The 16,378-nt window shown below is 40.6% G+C and overlaps 1 protein-coding gene and 1 pseudogene across 1 annotated transcript; one reads left to right on the forward strand and one right to left on the reverse strand.

The window, feature by feature from the left end:
* The first annotated feature begins 5,646 nt into the window (after window positions 1-5,646).
* LOC112167170 (histone H3.2) lies at window positions 5,647-6,332 on the forward strand. Its single transcript, XM_024304143.2, has one exon. It carries the CDS (start codon window positions 5,710-5,712, stop codon window positions 6,118-6,120), a length of 411 nt encoding a protein of 136 aa, XP_024159911.1. The 5' UTR covers window positions 5,647-5,709; the 3' UTR covers window positions 6,121-6,332.
* A 511-nt stretch (window positions 6,333-6,843) lies between these two features.
* LOC112164090 lies at window positions 6,844-16,124 on the reverse strand (annotated as a pseudogene).
* Between the last annotated feature and the right edge of the window lie 254 nt (window positions 16,125-16,378).

Below are 16,378 nucleotides of genomic sequence, written 5' to 3' on the forward strand. Positions count from 1 at the left end.
CAACTCAATGGCTTTGATTATTGCCATGACTTCAGCAGCAATGGAGCTAGGAATATCCAGATTGAAAAAGCTCCAATTACATGACCACTAAAATCACGAAAAACTCCACCATACCCCGCTTGATTTGAGGCATTCCTCCAAGCACCATCTGTATTAATTTTTAACCCATCTTATAATAGGAGGAAACCAATTAACTTCAATAATACGGGGAGCACGTCTAGAACTAGCTACAAGGGACCCGAAGCCTCCTTCAAATGCAAAGCTCATGGACATTGTTAGACATGGTACCTGAAGCAAGCATGCTGGAGGAAATGATCTGTCCACTAACCAATTGAAAAGCACCAGCCACATTAACACAATCACCATCATATTTCATTTTGTTCCTAAACCTTCAGAGACACCAAAGAACCCCAACAAAAGCAATACGCCAAAGCTCATGCAATTGTGCACTTCGGCCAATTAATAAACCATGATGCCGCCTATCGCCCTATCCAAAAGAACCATGAATCCCACCTAAATCAAAAATGCATGCAATCTGTTGCCAAAGTGACTCCGCAAAAGGACAATTAAGAAAAATGTGATCAAGTGATTCACCATGAGTAAAGCATAGAAAGCATGCACCTTGATGCAAGAGATACACCACGTCTCTGGAGAAAATCTTAAGAGAGAATGCGCCCCTTGAGAACCTTCCAAGCTAGAATGTAATTGACATGAGGGGAGGAATGAATTTAGACCATATCAGACGACTCCGATTCCGAACCAACCAACACGGGGAAGGGTGGGATGAAGAAAATGGTAGGCCTCACGTGCTGAAAGCTCAAGCATAGATATGTATGACGTACAGTTTTGTGTCTTAAGAACTGCATTTTTTGTTTTTTGAATTCCTTATTATCAACAAAAAAAAATTATATAAATTTGGGTATCACAACACGTTTTCTTCGATAATTGAGATGGACTGCCTTCATATTGTTTAAACAAATATATTGATTAATTATTTAGTATTGGGTGCACAGTGCACTTGTTGAATACACTAAATTAGTTTAATTAGCCCTAGTTGGTCCAGACCATATGTTTCACTCAAGCAATTTCACGTAAAAAAACAAACTTATCATAAAATTAGGCTCAAGAGTTTCAATTTCCAGCTTGTTTAACGAAAAACTGAAATTGAGAGAGAATTGAGTCGTACTTTCATTGATAATAGGGGCCTCTTTATATAGAGGATTACAAAACATAGAATCAGAGTTGTACAAGGAAAGATAATCGTACAATTAATCGAATATCTCTAAATATCTCCGAGAGTATCTCTAATTCCTAACCCTATTACAATTAGGTCAAGTAACCTAGGGTTTGGGCTAGACACATATTCTGGATTTACTTAAACACTCCCCCTTGTGTCGCCCAAATGTGGTACCTTGCCGAGTAACAAAAACCCTGTGGGACAAAAATAACCTCGGTCGAAGGGAAAAAAGAGCATAACACACCCTTCACATTTCGAGACCATACATGTAGACACCTCCCCCTGATGTCTGCATCTCCCCTTGATGACTACGGTCATGGGGGTTCAGATAACTTCCGCAAACGATGCTACAAACATGTTTCTTAAAAGTGGAATTTAGGCAATGACTTAGTGAGCAAGCCTACCACACTGTCCTCAAATTGAACCTAGTTCACTTTGATCTTGAGGAGAGTCTGTTGTTGCTGATTATCCTTGGTGTTGTCGCTTTCGATGTAGCCTTGCTTCAAGTAGCATTATCCTATATGCTCGTAGGCTCATTTGTGGTAAACTTCAAACCATAATTGTTCGAACATGCGTAATTATGGATCCAATCCATATACATTCATGAACCACTTCGTGAATAGCAATAATCTCTGCATTGTTCGAAGATATAGCGACTAGGGTCTATTCTGTAGACCTTAAAGATATCACGGTCTTTACCCATGGTGAACACTTTCTTTTTTTTTGGCTGAAGTCAAAGGTTAAGAGAGGCAAAGAGCCACCTTAACCTTTGAGAATTTATTAAAGAAGAAAGAAAAAATACACAAAGGGAGAGGGAACAAAAACCAAAACCTCCCATACCAAACAGAAAACAGCTAGCTATAGGAAAAAACAACTAACAAAAACGGAAATTCGGCATTCCCAAACTGTCACTTTGACAATGTCTGTCAATGAAAGGAGGAGCTAGATCCCACCAAGTCAGAACACTAGAAGTCGCATCGTAATTCGCTAATGCATCTGCAATGCGATTCCCTTCTTGAAAGATATGTGAAGATCGGAATTGCATTTGAGAAATACGATATAAACAATTACCCCACTCAATACGAAGCTACCAAGGCACTAAATCCGAGGACTGCAGAAAGTTTAGAACTAGGGAAGAGTCAACTTCTAGCCATACATGTTTCTAGTCCCTTACCCAAGCTAGCTCAATAGCCTTAATGACAGCCATTACCTCTGCCGCTATCGAACTAGGAATGTTATGATTAGAAGCAAAGGCACTAATGAAATCTCCTCTGTAGTCACGAAAAACGGCTCCATAACCACAACGGCCTGAATCTTGCTTCCAAGCACCGTCAGTATTTATTTTCACCCACCCAAAAGGAGGAGGGAACGAATTAACCTCAATAACTGACGGAGTACGGCGTGGCTTGCATTGAACTCCGAATTGCTTCAACACTTGAAGATCAAGAAGAGAGTTGGTCATATAGCCGGAAGCAATGCGACTTGCAGCTTGAACATGCCCAACAATTAAACGGCAAATTATTGCCACATTGAAACCCTGACCTTCATGCTTCATTTTATTCCTTGCTTGCCATATAAACCATAGAACAGTGGTAAAACATGCCAACCACAACTCCTTCAACTGAGGACTACGATTAACCAATCCCACTTGCCATACCTCAATTAATGAATTGGGGACAGTACCTAACTCAAATTTAGAAAACATGCAACACCAAATCTGGTTGGAATAAGAACATTCTAGAAAAATATGTGCTAATGATTCAGAGTTCCTACCCATGGTGAACACTTAACCAGTTTGAGAATGACTTTTGTGTGGGACAGAGAGATACCTAATATCAGCAAAACCTTCCAAAACGCATGTCGTTTTGAGATGGGGATAGTGGACGCAGGCCAGTGCTGGCGGCGTTCCTGGTGTGTGATGGGTCCGAATCCATCATTTCTCTGTAAGGATAGAACAAGCCCATATCAATCTTACATCTCAAGTACTGAAAGATATCTTTTACACCAATCAAATGGTGTTGCGTTGGCGCAAAGTTATATCTAGCTAACAAGTTCATGGAAAATGAGATGTCCGTCTTGTGCATTGAGCTAAGTATAATAATGCACCTATTGTACTTATGTAGGGCACTTCCACCTCTAGCACATCTTCGCCATCATCCTTTGAACGAAGAGGATCCTTTTTAGGATCAAGACTATGGAAGATCATGAGGGTGCTTGAAGGCTTGACCTTGTCAAAATGCCTAAGCATCTATCGACACGATGCTCAAGATCCAAACCGAGACATAATCATGTTCTCCCAAAATCCTTCATCTCAAACTCGGATTTCAAGTGTTCAACAGTTTCCCTTAACTCTTTAAGGGCTTCCAATGAAGATCATGTCCTACATGAACTGCGATAGAATCTGAAACTTATTATGGAAATGCGTGGGCATATCCCTTCCCAATCAAGTAGTCACTTTAGGATTCCATCGGCCTTGAGATGCTGGCAGACATCACGAACCCACCTATGATATCTAGAGCCAGTTGTTCCCAATGGAGCAAAGTTCAATTTGTTCGGGTTACTCATCCTGAAAGAGAACAAGAAAAATGGTTAGTTTCGGAGCGAAAAAGCTACCACGAAAACATATAAAATTCCTGAGCGTAATCGCTTTCAAGAAATTAGGAATTTCTAAGCGTAATCGCTTCCAAGAAATTCAATTCCAAGAGATATTGGATTAGATCGAAACAATGACGTAAGTGGTCGATCATAAATTCTCTACAAACTCTAAGTTTGAAGATCTCAACAAGCTCAAAGCTTAGAGTGAGCACGAACCCCCATAGTTCGGCTTAATTAGGTCTTCCCTATAATGAAGAAAGAGGGGTAGAAGAAGGGTTCTCGATACCGCTGGCAGTAGCATGAACGTGGTTCATTATAGCTAATTATGCTCGAAAAATGCTCATGTAAGTACAGTGGGGCAGGCTTGCTCACTAAGTCATTGCCTAAATTCCACTTTCGAGGAACATTTTGATAGCATCGTTTGCGGAAGTTATCCGAACTCCCATTACCGTAGTCATCAGGGGGAGATGTCTACATGTATGGTCTCGAAACGTGAAGGGTGTGTTGTGCTCTTTTTTCCCTTCGACCGAGGTTATTTTTGTCCCACAGGGTTTTTGTTACTCGGCAAGGTACCACGTTTGGGTGACACAAGGGGGAGTGTTTAAGTAAATCCAGAATACGTGTCTAGCCCAAACTCTAGTTTACTTGACCTAGTTGTTATAGGGTTATGAATTAGAGATATTCTAGCAGATATTCAGAGATATCTAATTAATTGTACGATTATCTTTTATTGTACAACTCTGATTCTATGTCTTGTAATCCTCTATATAAAGAGGCCCCTATTATCAATGAAAGCATGACTCAATTCTCTCCCAATTTCAGTTTTTCCTTAAACACGCTATCAGTACGAAGCCCTAACCCTGAAACAAATAGCAAAAACCCTAAATCCGAATACAAAAGAGCACAACACACCCTTCAAGTTTCGAGACCATACATGTAGAAAATACATTGAAATAGGTAATGGGACAAAAATAACCTCGGTCGAAGGGAAAAAAGAGAAATTGAATAAAAACTCAAAAAAATGGGAACTTTTAACAAAAAATATATTGAAATAGGTCGCCGAAAAATTTGGCCTGAAAAAGTCGCAGGTTCTGGATTCCTGGGATCGAGGGCTTCAAGTAGTGTGGCGGAGACAGAAAAGGTTTCAAGGTTTTGTATTCGGATTTAGGGTTTTAGCTATTTGTTTTAGGGTTAGGGCTTCGTACTGATAGCGTGTTTAAGGAAAAACTGAAATTGGGAGAGAATTGAGTCGTGCTTTCATTGATAATAGGGGCCTCTTTATATAGAGGATTACAAGACATAGAATCAGCGTTGTACAAGAAAAGATAACCGTACAATTAATCGGATATCTCTGAATATCTGCGAAAATATCTCTAATTCCTAACCCTATTACAACTACTTTACCGAGTTTGGATTAGACACATATTCTGGATTTACTTAAACACAACTAACATTTTTATTTTTCTCTCAAAAAAAAAAAAAAACTAACATTTTCATTCTCAAAGAAAAAAAAAAAACTAAAATTTCAAAATTTTCAGCTTAAACTGAAATTCAAAATTTTAAAACATCCCACCTTGAAAATTTTAAGATCCCAAATTTTAAAACAGCCCGCCCTTTCGCCGATGAATCCTATTGGTCCTTATAGAAGGCACGCGGATCACTAGCCTCACACTTCCACAAACCTTCCACCAGAGAATCTCCACCGTCGATTCAAACAACAATAAACGCTCCACATTCACCCCCCAAAAATTTCACTTCCCGCTTCTCCAATCTCCCTCCCTATAAATCAAACCCTCCCTAACCCCTCTCAATTCCACATCCAATCTCCTCTCAATTTTCCAAACCCACAAAAACTCTAGATTCCCCAGATCTCAGAAATGGCCCGTACCAAGCAGACTGCCCGGAAGTCCACCGGAGGAAAGGCCCCACGCAAGCAGCTGGCCACCAAGGCGGCCCGGAAGTCGGCTCCGGCGACCGGAGGAGTAAAGAAGCCCCACCGCTTCAGGCCGGGAACTGTGGCGCTGAGGGAGATCAGAAAGTACCAGAAGAGCACGGAGCTTCTGATCCGCAAGCTTCCCTTCCAGAGGCTGGTGAGGGAGATTGCTCAGGATTTCAAGACTGATCTTCGGTTCCAGAGCAGCGCTGTGGCGGCGCTTCAGGAGGCGGCGGAGGCTTACTTGGTGGGTTTGTTTGAGGATACTAATCTGTGTGCGATTCATGCCAAGAGGGTTACCATTATGCCCAAGGATATTCAGCTTGCGAGGAGGATTAGGGGTGAGAGAGCTTAGAGTTGAGCCAGATCTTATGCTTTGGTATTAGGATTAGGCAGTGGATTTATGCTTTTGGAATTGGTAATGTACTTGGAAATCTTGAATTGAGTCTATGAGGAAGTCTGGAATTTTATGTGGTTAATCTTTGTTGGGCTTATTTTATTGAACTCCATGTGTATTGTTAAAAGTACTCTTTGATATTAGTAATTGTGATTGGTCTTTGTGTGGTAGTTGGTGCTTTGGAATTAACTGGCTGGATCTGGGTAATGTGTTTTTGGATTGGTTATTGTGAGGGGAAGCCTTGAGATCAGTCCCTTAGTTGGGATCATATGCTTGGTTTAGTCAATTCCAGTAGTGATCTTCTGCATTTTTTTATATCAAGGGATGATCTTTGCCTGAGAGTTGGTACTTTGAGGTTCACGGTGAGTAGGTCCTTGCAATATTCAGCCTTTGGAAAGAACTAGTTATATTCTCAGATCTATTACCTTCAAATTCACAAATTATGAGTTTTAGTGGTTTTATTTTAAGGATGTAGTTTTGGATTGCCTCAAGCTTTACCTCTGATGATGGCTGTGGACCTTCAGATTACTGGTAGGTTGGTTAGGTGTCCACTGACATTCAACAATTATATTTGGTGAAATAAAATGGTATAGTTGTTAACTTGTTGCAGGTATTACATGTTTTAAATGTCTAAGGAAATTAAACCAATTTTGTTCATGATCCTTGTATCTGAGCACGGCATTAATTGATGTCAAATGCAGGAACTTGAGCTGTAAAGCCATGTCTTGCCTGGAAGAGTAGCCGAGATGCAAGGCTTCTGTAAGGATCACTCTCTCTTTTTTTCTGCAAATAAGCAATGCAGTTCTCAACCTCTGATTTCACTTGTCAATACAATTCCTGAGCCTTCTCCCGTCTCGTAATTCCTGGTTCCTCCCTGCATGTATTCACATGAGTGACATGACAATGTACATAATCACCCTACAGTGTCAATACAATTAATGTGTCAAACAAGTCCTCACTCCTCTCCCTAAAGTCCGTTGATTATAGTTTGAAACGCTTACCTTCTGTTTCAATTGGTTTCCCAAAACAATAATAAAACAGGCCAGGAAATTTCGGTAGAATTCCTGGGTAGTGTACAGCTTGGTTTCCTACTTCCGCATCAATGGTAGCCCTGTGGTCACAATATCACATCAACATCCAAGGAGAATACATTCTAAGAAAATGCATGCCTATGGAAGGTCTAAGAAAATCAATAATGGAACGATATCTTGACAGATCTAGTACCTTAGTTTTCCAGCATCATCTGATTTTTCTTCTATATATTTCTTGAGGAAAGGAACTTTCATCTGATCTTCATAATCGAATAATACCTTACAAGAAGAAACCAATTAAACACAATTGTTATCTGACCATAATGGGTAACAACTAACAAGCAAATCGAGAACAGATATAACTTTGAACTTGTAAGTGAAACATCAGCAGGGCATGCAGAGTCCACATGTATTTAAGAGTAGTCTTAGACAACTCCAATTCAGTAAGTGTAGTTTTGATAAAACAGTAAACCCCAAGATTAAAGAAAAGATAAAATAAGGTTTGTGTCCTTACGTCACCCCAGTCATTATTGAAGGAAAGGATCCCAACTAATTCCGTAATTATCTTGTATTGAGTAGATAATCTTATGTAATCTTCTGTAGTTATTATCTTTGCTATGCTTACCTAGAATAGCTCCTAGATTAGCTCCCAGATGTGAGGATATCAGAACGTACAGTAGTTGTATATATATGCCTTGTAACCTTGATTGAGTTAAGATATATAGAAGTATTCAACACCTCAATTTTCTATATGGTATCAAAGCATCACTCTTGAGACCTTAGAACATGATACAACCATTACCTCATGGCCGGTGACGAAGATCATTCGATCATCAGACAAGACAAGGATTTGAACACTTCCAGGACCGCAGAACCATGGGAGAATTCCAATCACCCGCTCTTTCTCCATCATTCAGATCAACCAGGGGCAGTTCTTGTCTCACAATCATTGATGGAAGATAACTACCCAACGTGGGCACAATCAATGGACATGGCGCTCACTATCAAGAACAAGAAGGGTTTCATTGACGGAACTCAGAAAAGACCGGCGCACAACGCCGATGAACAGAACCAATGGGATCGATGTAATACTCTTGTCAGGACTTGGCTCCTGGAAGCCATGTCAAAGAAGAATCAAAGCAGCGTTGTTCACTGCAAGGATGTTCAAGGTATGTGGCTAGAATTGCAAGAGAGATTCTCTCAAACTAATACAGTTTTGTTGTTCAATATAGAGAATGCTATACATGGATGTGAACAAGGATCAACGATTAGTCAATTCCTTCTACATGAAACTCAAAGGTCTATGGGATGAAAAGGATGCTCTTTGTTCCTTTCCTCCTTGTATCTGTGAGGCCGCAACAGAGGTCAAGACTTTCATTGAAATCCAAAAGACCATGAAGTTTCTCATGGGGCTAAATGAGAGTTTTGCACAAACCCGCAGCACCATAATAGGAATGGATCCTCTTCCAAACCTCGACAAAGCTTATGCAATGGTGTTACGCCAAGAAAAGCAAGCAGAAACCGTCAAACCACAGCTAAAAAATCCACAATTTCGTCAGAATCCTCTGCCTTTGTGGTCAAGCGAGTGAACAAAGGCTACAATCCTAAAGAAGGAGAGAACCGCAACTTCAATCCTAGTGCGGGAACATCAAATTATCACACTGTGCGGTATTGCAGGGCACACTTGAAGTGCACATACTGCGAGGGCAAAGGGCACACCTACGTATACTGTCGCAAAAGGAAGAATGATAATGCTGCTGCTGAAGGTGGACAAATTTGATCCAAGGCAAATCATGTCGAGGTACAAAAGGATGACAAGGAAGCTGTTTCTGTCAATTTTCCATTCACAAGAGAGGAGTGTCATCATCTCTTCAACCAACTAATAACTCGAACAAAGCCTCCATCTGCCAATTTGGTCGGTAACATCTCAAATTATGAGGAACTTTCAGGACCTATGATCGGGGAGGATGATTGGGACGGGAACTGAGAAGGAGGGACTCTACCGCCTCAATCTGCAACGGGAAGGAACATGCAATGTGGTTCATGCGAGCTCGGACAACTTGTGGCACCAACGGCTTGGCCACCCTTCGAATAAAGTTTCTTCATTATTTTCTTTTCTTGCAAATAAAGCTTGTGATTCAAACTCTTGTTCTATTTGTCCTTTAGCCAAACTTACTAGGCAACCCTTTCCATTAAGTGTTAATCGTAGTGCATCTTGTTTCGATTTAATTCATGTTGATATTTGGGGTGGTTATCGTGTTCCAACTTATTTGGGTGCAAAGTATTTTTTGACAATTGTTGATGATCATTCACTTAGCGCTTGGGGTGTATTTGATGGCACAAAAATCAGAAGCACGCACATTGCTCATCCATTTCATCCATTTAGCTGAAACTAAGTTTGGTAAAATTGTTAAGGACATTAGAAGTGATAATGGTCTAGAATTCAAAATCCCTAAGGCATTTCAGGACTTCCACGTTGAAGCGGCCCTTCCCTCACGTCCCACTTCATCATCTTCTTCTGATGAGGTTCACTCTCCTAGTACGGCTCACAGTATCTCTCAGGTTCTTTCTTATGCCAACCTTTCTCCTTCTCATAGAACCTTTGCTACTAATCTTTCTCTGCAAAGAGAACCAACTTCGTTTTCTCAAGCAGTTAAAGATCCCAAATGGAGAGAAGCTATGACAAGCCAATCATACGTGGAGTCTAGTTCCTCCTCCAGCCCACAAACAACCAATTGGCTACAAATGGGTGTAAATGCAAGATCAAGTACAATCCTGATGGCACCATGAACGGTATAAAGCGCGGTTAGTTGCAAAAGGTTACAGTCAAGTCGAAGGTCTTGATTATCGAGAAACATTTGCGCCGGTTGCCAAACTCACCACAGTCAGGTTATTACTCAGTCTTGCAACTCAACAGAATTGACATCTCCACTAATTAGATGTGAACAATGCGTTTCTTAATGGGGACCTCCATGAAGATGTGTACATGCAACCTCCACCTGGTTTCAAACGAAAGGGGGAGTACAGAGTCTGTAAATTACACAAGTTGTTATACTGCTTGAAGCAAGCCTCCAGACAATGGTTCTTGAAGCTCTCCTCAGCCCTCAAGTTCGCTGGTTTTTGACAATCATGGTTTGACTATTCCTTGTTCGTCCGAAACCATCAAGGTATCTTTACAACTTTGTTGGTTTATGTAGATGATGTGATTCTAGTAGGCAACAGTCTAGATGACATCACAAGAACCAAGAATTTTTTATCAAGTCATTTTAAGTTAAAGGATATGGGGAAACTGAAGTACTTCCTCGGATTGGAAGTAGCAAGGTCTAAACAAGGCATTATGTTGAGTCAAAGAAAGTATGCACTGGAGATACTTGAAGAAACAGGTTTTCTTGGCTCAAAACCTCAAAGTTTCTGGTTGATCAGAATACTATTCTTATGAAGGCAGAAGGGAAGTTGATAGAAGATGCATCTCAGTATAGGAGGCTTGTTGGACGCCTCATTTATCTAACCATCACATGGCCGGACCTTGTGTATACAGTTCATATATATTCTTAGTCAATTCATGGACAAACCAAGACAATCTCATTTGGACGCAGTATACAAAGTACTGAGATATCTCAAGCAAACCCCAGGTCAGGGGATTTTTCTACCTTCTAAAGGAACATTGGAATTAAAGGCATATTGCGATGTGGATTGGGCGAGTTGCAAGAACACAAGGAGGACGACAACAGGCTACTACATTTTTCTTGGAGATGCTCCCATTTCATGGAAGAGTAAGAAGCAAACTACGGTTTCGCGTTCGAGTGCGGAAGTCGAGTACCGGTCTATGGCCACTACTTGTTGTGAGATTACTTAGTTGTTATATCTCTTGAATGATCTGAATGTCAAACAAGTGCAGCCGGTCAAGTTGTTTTGTGACAACAAGGCAGCCATACACATAGCATCTAATCCCGTGTTTCATGAAAGAACCAAACACATTGAGATTGATTGTCATGTTGTACGAGAGAAGGTGCAAAGAGGATTGGTTCGAACAATGCATGTCAAGACGAAGGAGCAACCAGCTGATATCTTCACCAAGTCTCTCAGTTCGAATCAGTTTACTGCATTGCTGCGCAAGTTAGGAGTGATCAACATCTACACTCCTAACTTGAGGGGGAGTATTGAAGGAAAGGATCCCAACTAATTCCGTAATTATCTTGTATTGAGTAGATAATCTTATGTAATCTTCTGTAGTTATTATCTTTGCTATGCTTACCTAGAATAGCTCCTAGATTAGCTCCCAGATGTGAGGATATCAGAACGTACAGTAGTTGTATATATATGCCTTGTAACCTTGATTGAGTTAAGATATATAGAAGTATTCAACACCTCAATTTTCTATAATCTTCTCCAACAGCACCAAAGGGTATGATTTTGGCTCCAAATCTAGCTGCCATCCTCACAAACTGTGACTGTTCAGGCCAAACTAGTTTATATGCTTCCCCCTGGAAAGTGCGAGTTACAGTACTGATTAGTGACTTAAATTTTCAAGTGCACGGAAATTTAATCCAGTTATGTCCTTGGCATTGTTAGAAAACAAAAGAAACAATAAGGGGGAGTGAATTCAGTACCTTCCTGTGAAGAGCCTCACGCACTCCACCAGGATAGAGTAGGATATGAGACTTTGTAGAGAGTAGCTTGAAAAAGTTTTTTCCTGAGACAGGAACAGCACCCATCAGTCTGAAATAGTCGGAAAAGTGTAACTCAACTAAATTTCCTTGTTTCAATTTCATAAACGTCATTGGATGTGCTATCCCTCGCAGATGGATGCCTTTTTGTTCCCACAACTGTGATACCAATGGAAAGATATCAAATCCCAGTAACATGTGATAACCGACATACACTACAGGACCCTCTGAAGGAATCCCAGCAAAGCCCCTCACTATCTTCCCATCTGCTAAAGTTGAGAGCATCACTGGGCTCATAATTATGCTAATCCATCTACACATTCATTAAATATCAATATTGGAAAAGAAAAACAAAAATAAAGCCTAGCTACGATGCATAAATACCATATAGGCCAGGAAAGTATCACCCACCTGTATTTGTCCAGTACATCTTTTAATTCAGAAGGTGATGGTGGTATGTAATCTAGAACAAAATCTCGTTCTTTTAAACGACGATAGACACCAACCTGCTTGATGACAGTTACCAAATCAAAAGCATCTTCCTGCAAAAAATTCAATGAAAAATATATGTATAGATGTGAAACTTGCAAAATATTCAAGTGTGAGTACATGTAATTTATGCTCAGAAACATCTGGTTGTATAAAACGTCACAACTTAATAGTAGAGAAGAAACTAATGCACATTCGAGAACGGGATCAGATTTCTACTAGCACATGATTAGATTATCCTACCAAGAAGAGGAAATGGCCAGAGTCTTCAAATGTACGGATCTCACAATTTGCAAGCAGCAGTTGGAGTCTCAGACCTTCTTCTTGATTAGGTAGCAATGGATCTCTTCCACTATTAAACAGATAAAAAAGTGAAATCAGCACTATTATTCTAAAAAAATGATAGGGTAATGCAGCAAATTTTTCTTGTTAGTTGTCACATGTGATAAAATTGAAATGATGCATGATTATTCAGTATCTCACATGAAAATATTGCCAGAAGTGGTTACGGAAGTTTAAGGAAAACCTGGAAAGTATCAGGGTCTGAGCTTTTACAGCATGGAGGCGTGAATTGGCATACGAAGAAGCTGAATTAATTATTTGTAGCTTCCACAGAAGTGTTTCTATGGGTAAGATATCAGCAAGAACCTGGAAATAACCATTAATTCTATTTCACAAGATTTACCTCGGTTTTTGAAAAATAAAATCACATAATATATATATATATATATATATATATATATATATATGTATGTATGTATGTATGTATGTATGTATATAAAGTGGTCTTATGGGTGAGAGTAATGTTTCGAAGCTGTGTCTTACAGAGAGGTAAGTTATTGATGGTGCAACAAGATCCCGCGTTAGCCTTTCAACGCCCTTCTCTAAATCAGCCATCATCGCACCTATATGCATGCAAAACAGGTGCAGATTAATAAACATATAGGTACTTTCTGTTACATGCACAGAAATTTTGAGCCATTAATTCACTTGAACTAAGTGCAACAAGTGTAGATTACACAAATCACGTATCAGTTCAATATAAAAAAAATAAAATAAAAACGAAATAAACTAGATTGACATCCTATATCGGTTGTCTCCAAACACAAATGAACCAACAAGTATGAACAAATTCCTAGCTCCGCCCTTGCTTTCATCTTTCCGGACACAAGTAAAAAGTAAATGGAATTATGGAACACGGACAGCACACCTGCCATTGAACTCAGTACATGAGGAAGACTAAGATTGGGTAATAACTCAGACATGAACTGCAGTAAAGGTAATATGGGTTGAAGTGGTGACCTGCCGAAGGACGTTGCTGCAAATGTTCATCGTAGGGATTAAATTTAGTGAGAAATTGCACCAATTTAATATCCTCTTTTTATATACTTGCATTAAAAAGGCTTAATATGAAGGAACAAATATATGTTACCAGGATTTGCTAAAAGTAGAACAAGGTCGATATCTGGGTTAAGGGATGCCACAGATAGTGCAAGGCATGCTCCAACAGATTCTCCAACAAGATATATTGGTCTATTAGGTGAGAAATGATGCTCTGACCGAATTTTTCTCTTAACCAGCTTCACTAGGTCTGTCACATTAGAAATTTTGAAAAAGAGAAATTACAAAATAATTTGATCTCCTATTGTGATTTTCATTGCATGCAGCACAGTCACATATATGGGATGACCGAGTGAAGCAAATCCAAATTGCAACACACCACATAGAGTGCCAATGCTACATATATCATAGAAAAAGAAGGAACTCAAGGAAGAACCTGTAATTGGTGTTTGATCCTTGGGAGGAATATGCAAGCACAAGACCTCAAAAATCCTTCAAACTATATGTATAAATTAGGCTGGGCAACTGATTAGAATGTAGTTCAATCAGCACGAATTGATAATAGAAAGAGGCAGTAAACTATTTCCTTGAGAAGTTAAAACAGAAACTATATGTAATTGACCAAAATAAAATAAAATAATTAAAACAGAAACTATATGTAATAGAACAGTCGACGTTATTAAAACGTACTTTCCAAGTTTCTTATGATGCATTATAAGCCCAAGTCCAGTGCCATCAATTCCTGCAGAACTTAGAGTTGAATAAAACAATTACATAAAGTTGAAAGCTTTCGCAAACAGCACTTGAAGAGAAAAAAGCGGAGTACATTGAGTTTGAGTTATTATTAGTTACGTACCCGGCAAAAAGAGAAGCAGGGGGGAATCATGTAAGGGGTGACCGCAGTCTAAAGGCGAGAACCAGTGAGGTGGTCCGATGTCCGATGAGACGAGATCCTTGGCCTGCTGAAAAAAATGCTTTAATTAAGCTCACACGCTCTTCCTCCAAAGGCTGGCTCTGGTTCTCTCCGGTTCCGGTCATGTGAGACATGGAGTGGCGTGTGGAGACGGCTATCCTTCTAGTCATCCTAGATGGAATAATGGAGAAACACGAAGTCAAATTACGTCAGAGAATGGTCGGAAAGCGGCAGGGGAAGAGAGGAAGGGCGTTGGTGGCCATGAACTAGTGTTCTAGGCTCTCTCCTTGTCTGGCTTCGTTTTTGGTGTGTAATTAGTGAGAGGCAAAATAGCTAGCTCTCTATATATATATATATATATATATATTAATTTGCTGGTCGTGATCGAGAAAGCAAGAGTAGTTTGAACAAGTTAATATAGTCACTCAGACACGGAGACTTCGACAACACGACTGGTAATGAGTAGTGAGGAGACGAGAGGAGAGGGAAGGTGGTTCCGGAAATGCGGAGTAGTTTGATCAAGGTAATGAAAGCGTGTTGCCGCTCTGTTGGGGGCTGTTTGTCTATAATTAATTATATAATTATCCAATTGTACCTTGAACTTGCAATTGAAAAAGTTAGCCCCCCTTTGTTGGAGGCTATGCAAGTTATTTGGGGTTGCCCAAATCATCTCGGCTCCTTGCAGTATATGGGTTGCCTAAAACTCCCAGAGAGCTGTCATTTATTCTCTAATCAGTGGCCTACCTAGAATTTAGAACACTGACGTACAGTTACACCAACATAAATAGACGGTTAGAAAACTTTAAATATGTTTAAGGACACCTAGTTTGTGTGTCTGGCCCAAACTCTGATTATTTCTCCAAGTTGTAATAGGGTTAGTCATACAGATATTCTCGGAGATATCTTATTCAATGTATGATTCAGTTTCCATGTAAGACTCATATTCTCTGATTATAATCCTCTATATAAAGAGGGCCCTATTATCAATGAAAGACACAACTTATTCTTTCTCAATTTTCGATTTGCTAAAACACGTTATCAACACGAAACCCTAACCCCGGAACCCTAAAATCATAACCTTCAAACGCTAGCTACCTTCACCGCACACCTTGAAGCCCTCAATCCCAAGAGTCGACGGAACCACTGGAATCGGCCGGAAAAGCCCCGAATCAGCCATCGGAAAACCTGAACCTGTTTTGTTAACATCGATTGGATAGCCTCGCCAGCGCATCCCTGTGCCTGCCTCCGTGCATTCCTTTGCGTCCCTCGCTAACCCCTCTGTTAGCCTCGCCCCCGCACAACCTCACACAACCCAGCGCGCTCCCTCTTCTGCAGACCCCTTGCTGACGCCTCAGTTAGCCTCGCCTCTGGGCAGCCTCGCACAACCCCACGCACGCCCTCGCCTGCAGACCCCTCGGTTAACCTCGCCAGTGCACAAACACCGCGTGCCCTAGCCTGCAGACCCCTCACTGTCCCTTCAGTCAGCCTTGCCAACAACAGTCCCCGCACATACTTGCACATCCCAGAGCCATCTGCCTGTAGGTTAGCCTCGCCAGCCCTAGCGCCCTCGCACAACAGCCTCGCCGACCCCTCGCTGACCCCCCACTGACCCCTCGGTGAGCCTCGCTACTAGCAAGCTTCAGACACCACCTGCGATTTTTCTTGCCACTTCCGGAGACCCTTTTTCAAACCAATTTTCCGGCAACTCCAAAACAAGGTAAGTTTTTAAAAAAAGTTCCCGCTTTCAGTACTTTTAATTCTTGTATTTTCTCAGG

This window comes from Rosa chinensis, chromosome 5 (genome assembly GCF_002994745.2).
Source record: "Rosa chinensis cultivar Old Blush chromosome 5, RchiOBHm-V2, whole genome shotgun sequence".
NCBI lineage: Eukaryota > Viridiplantae > Streptophyta > Magnoliopsida > Rosales > Rosaceae > Rosa > Rosa chinensis.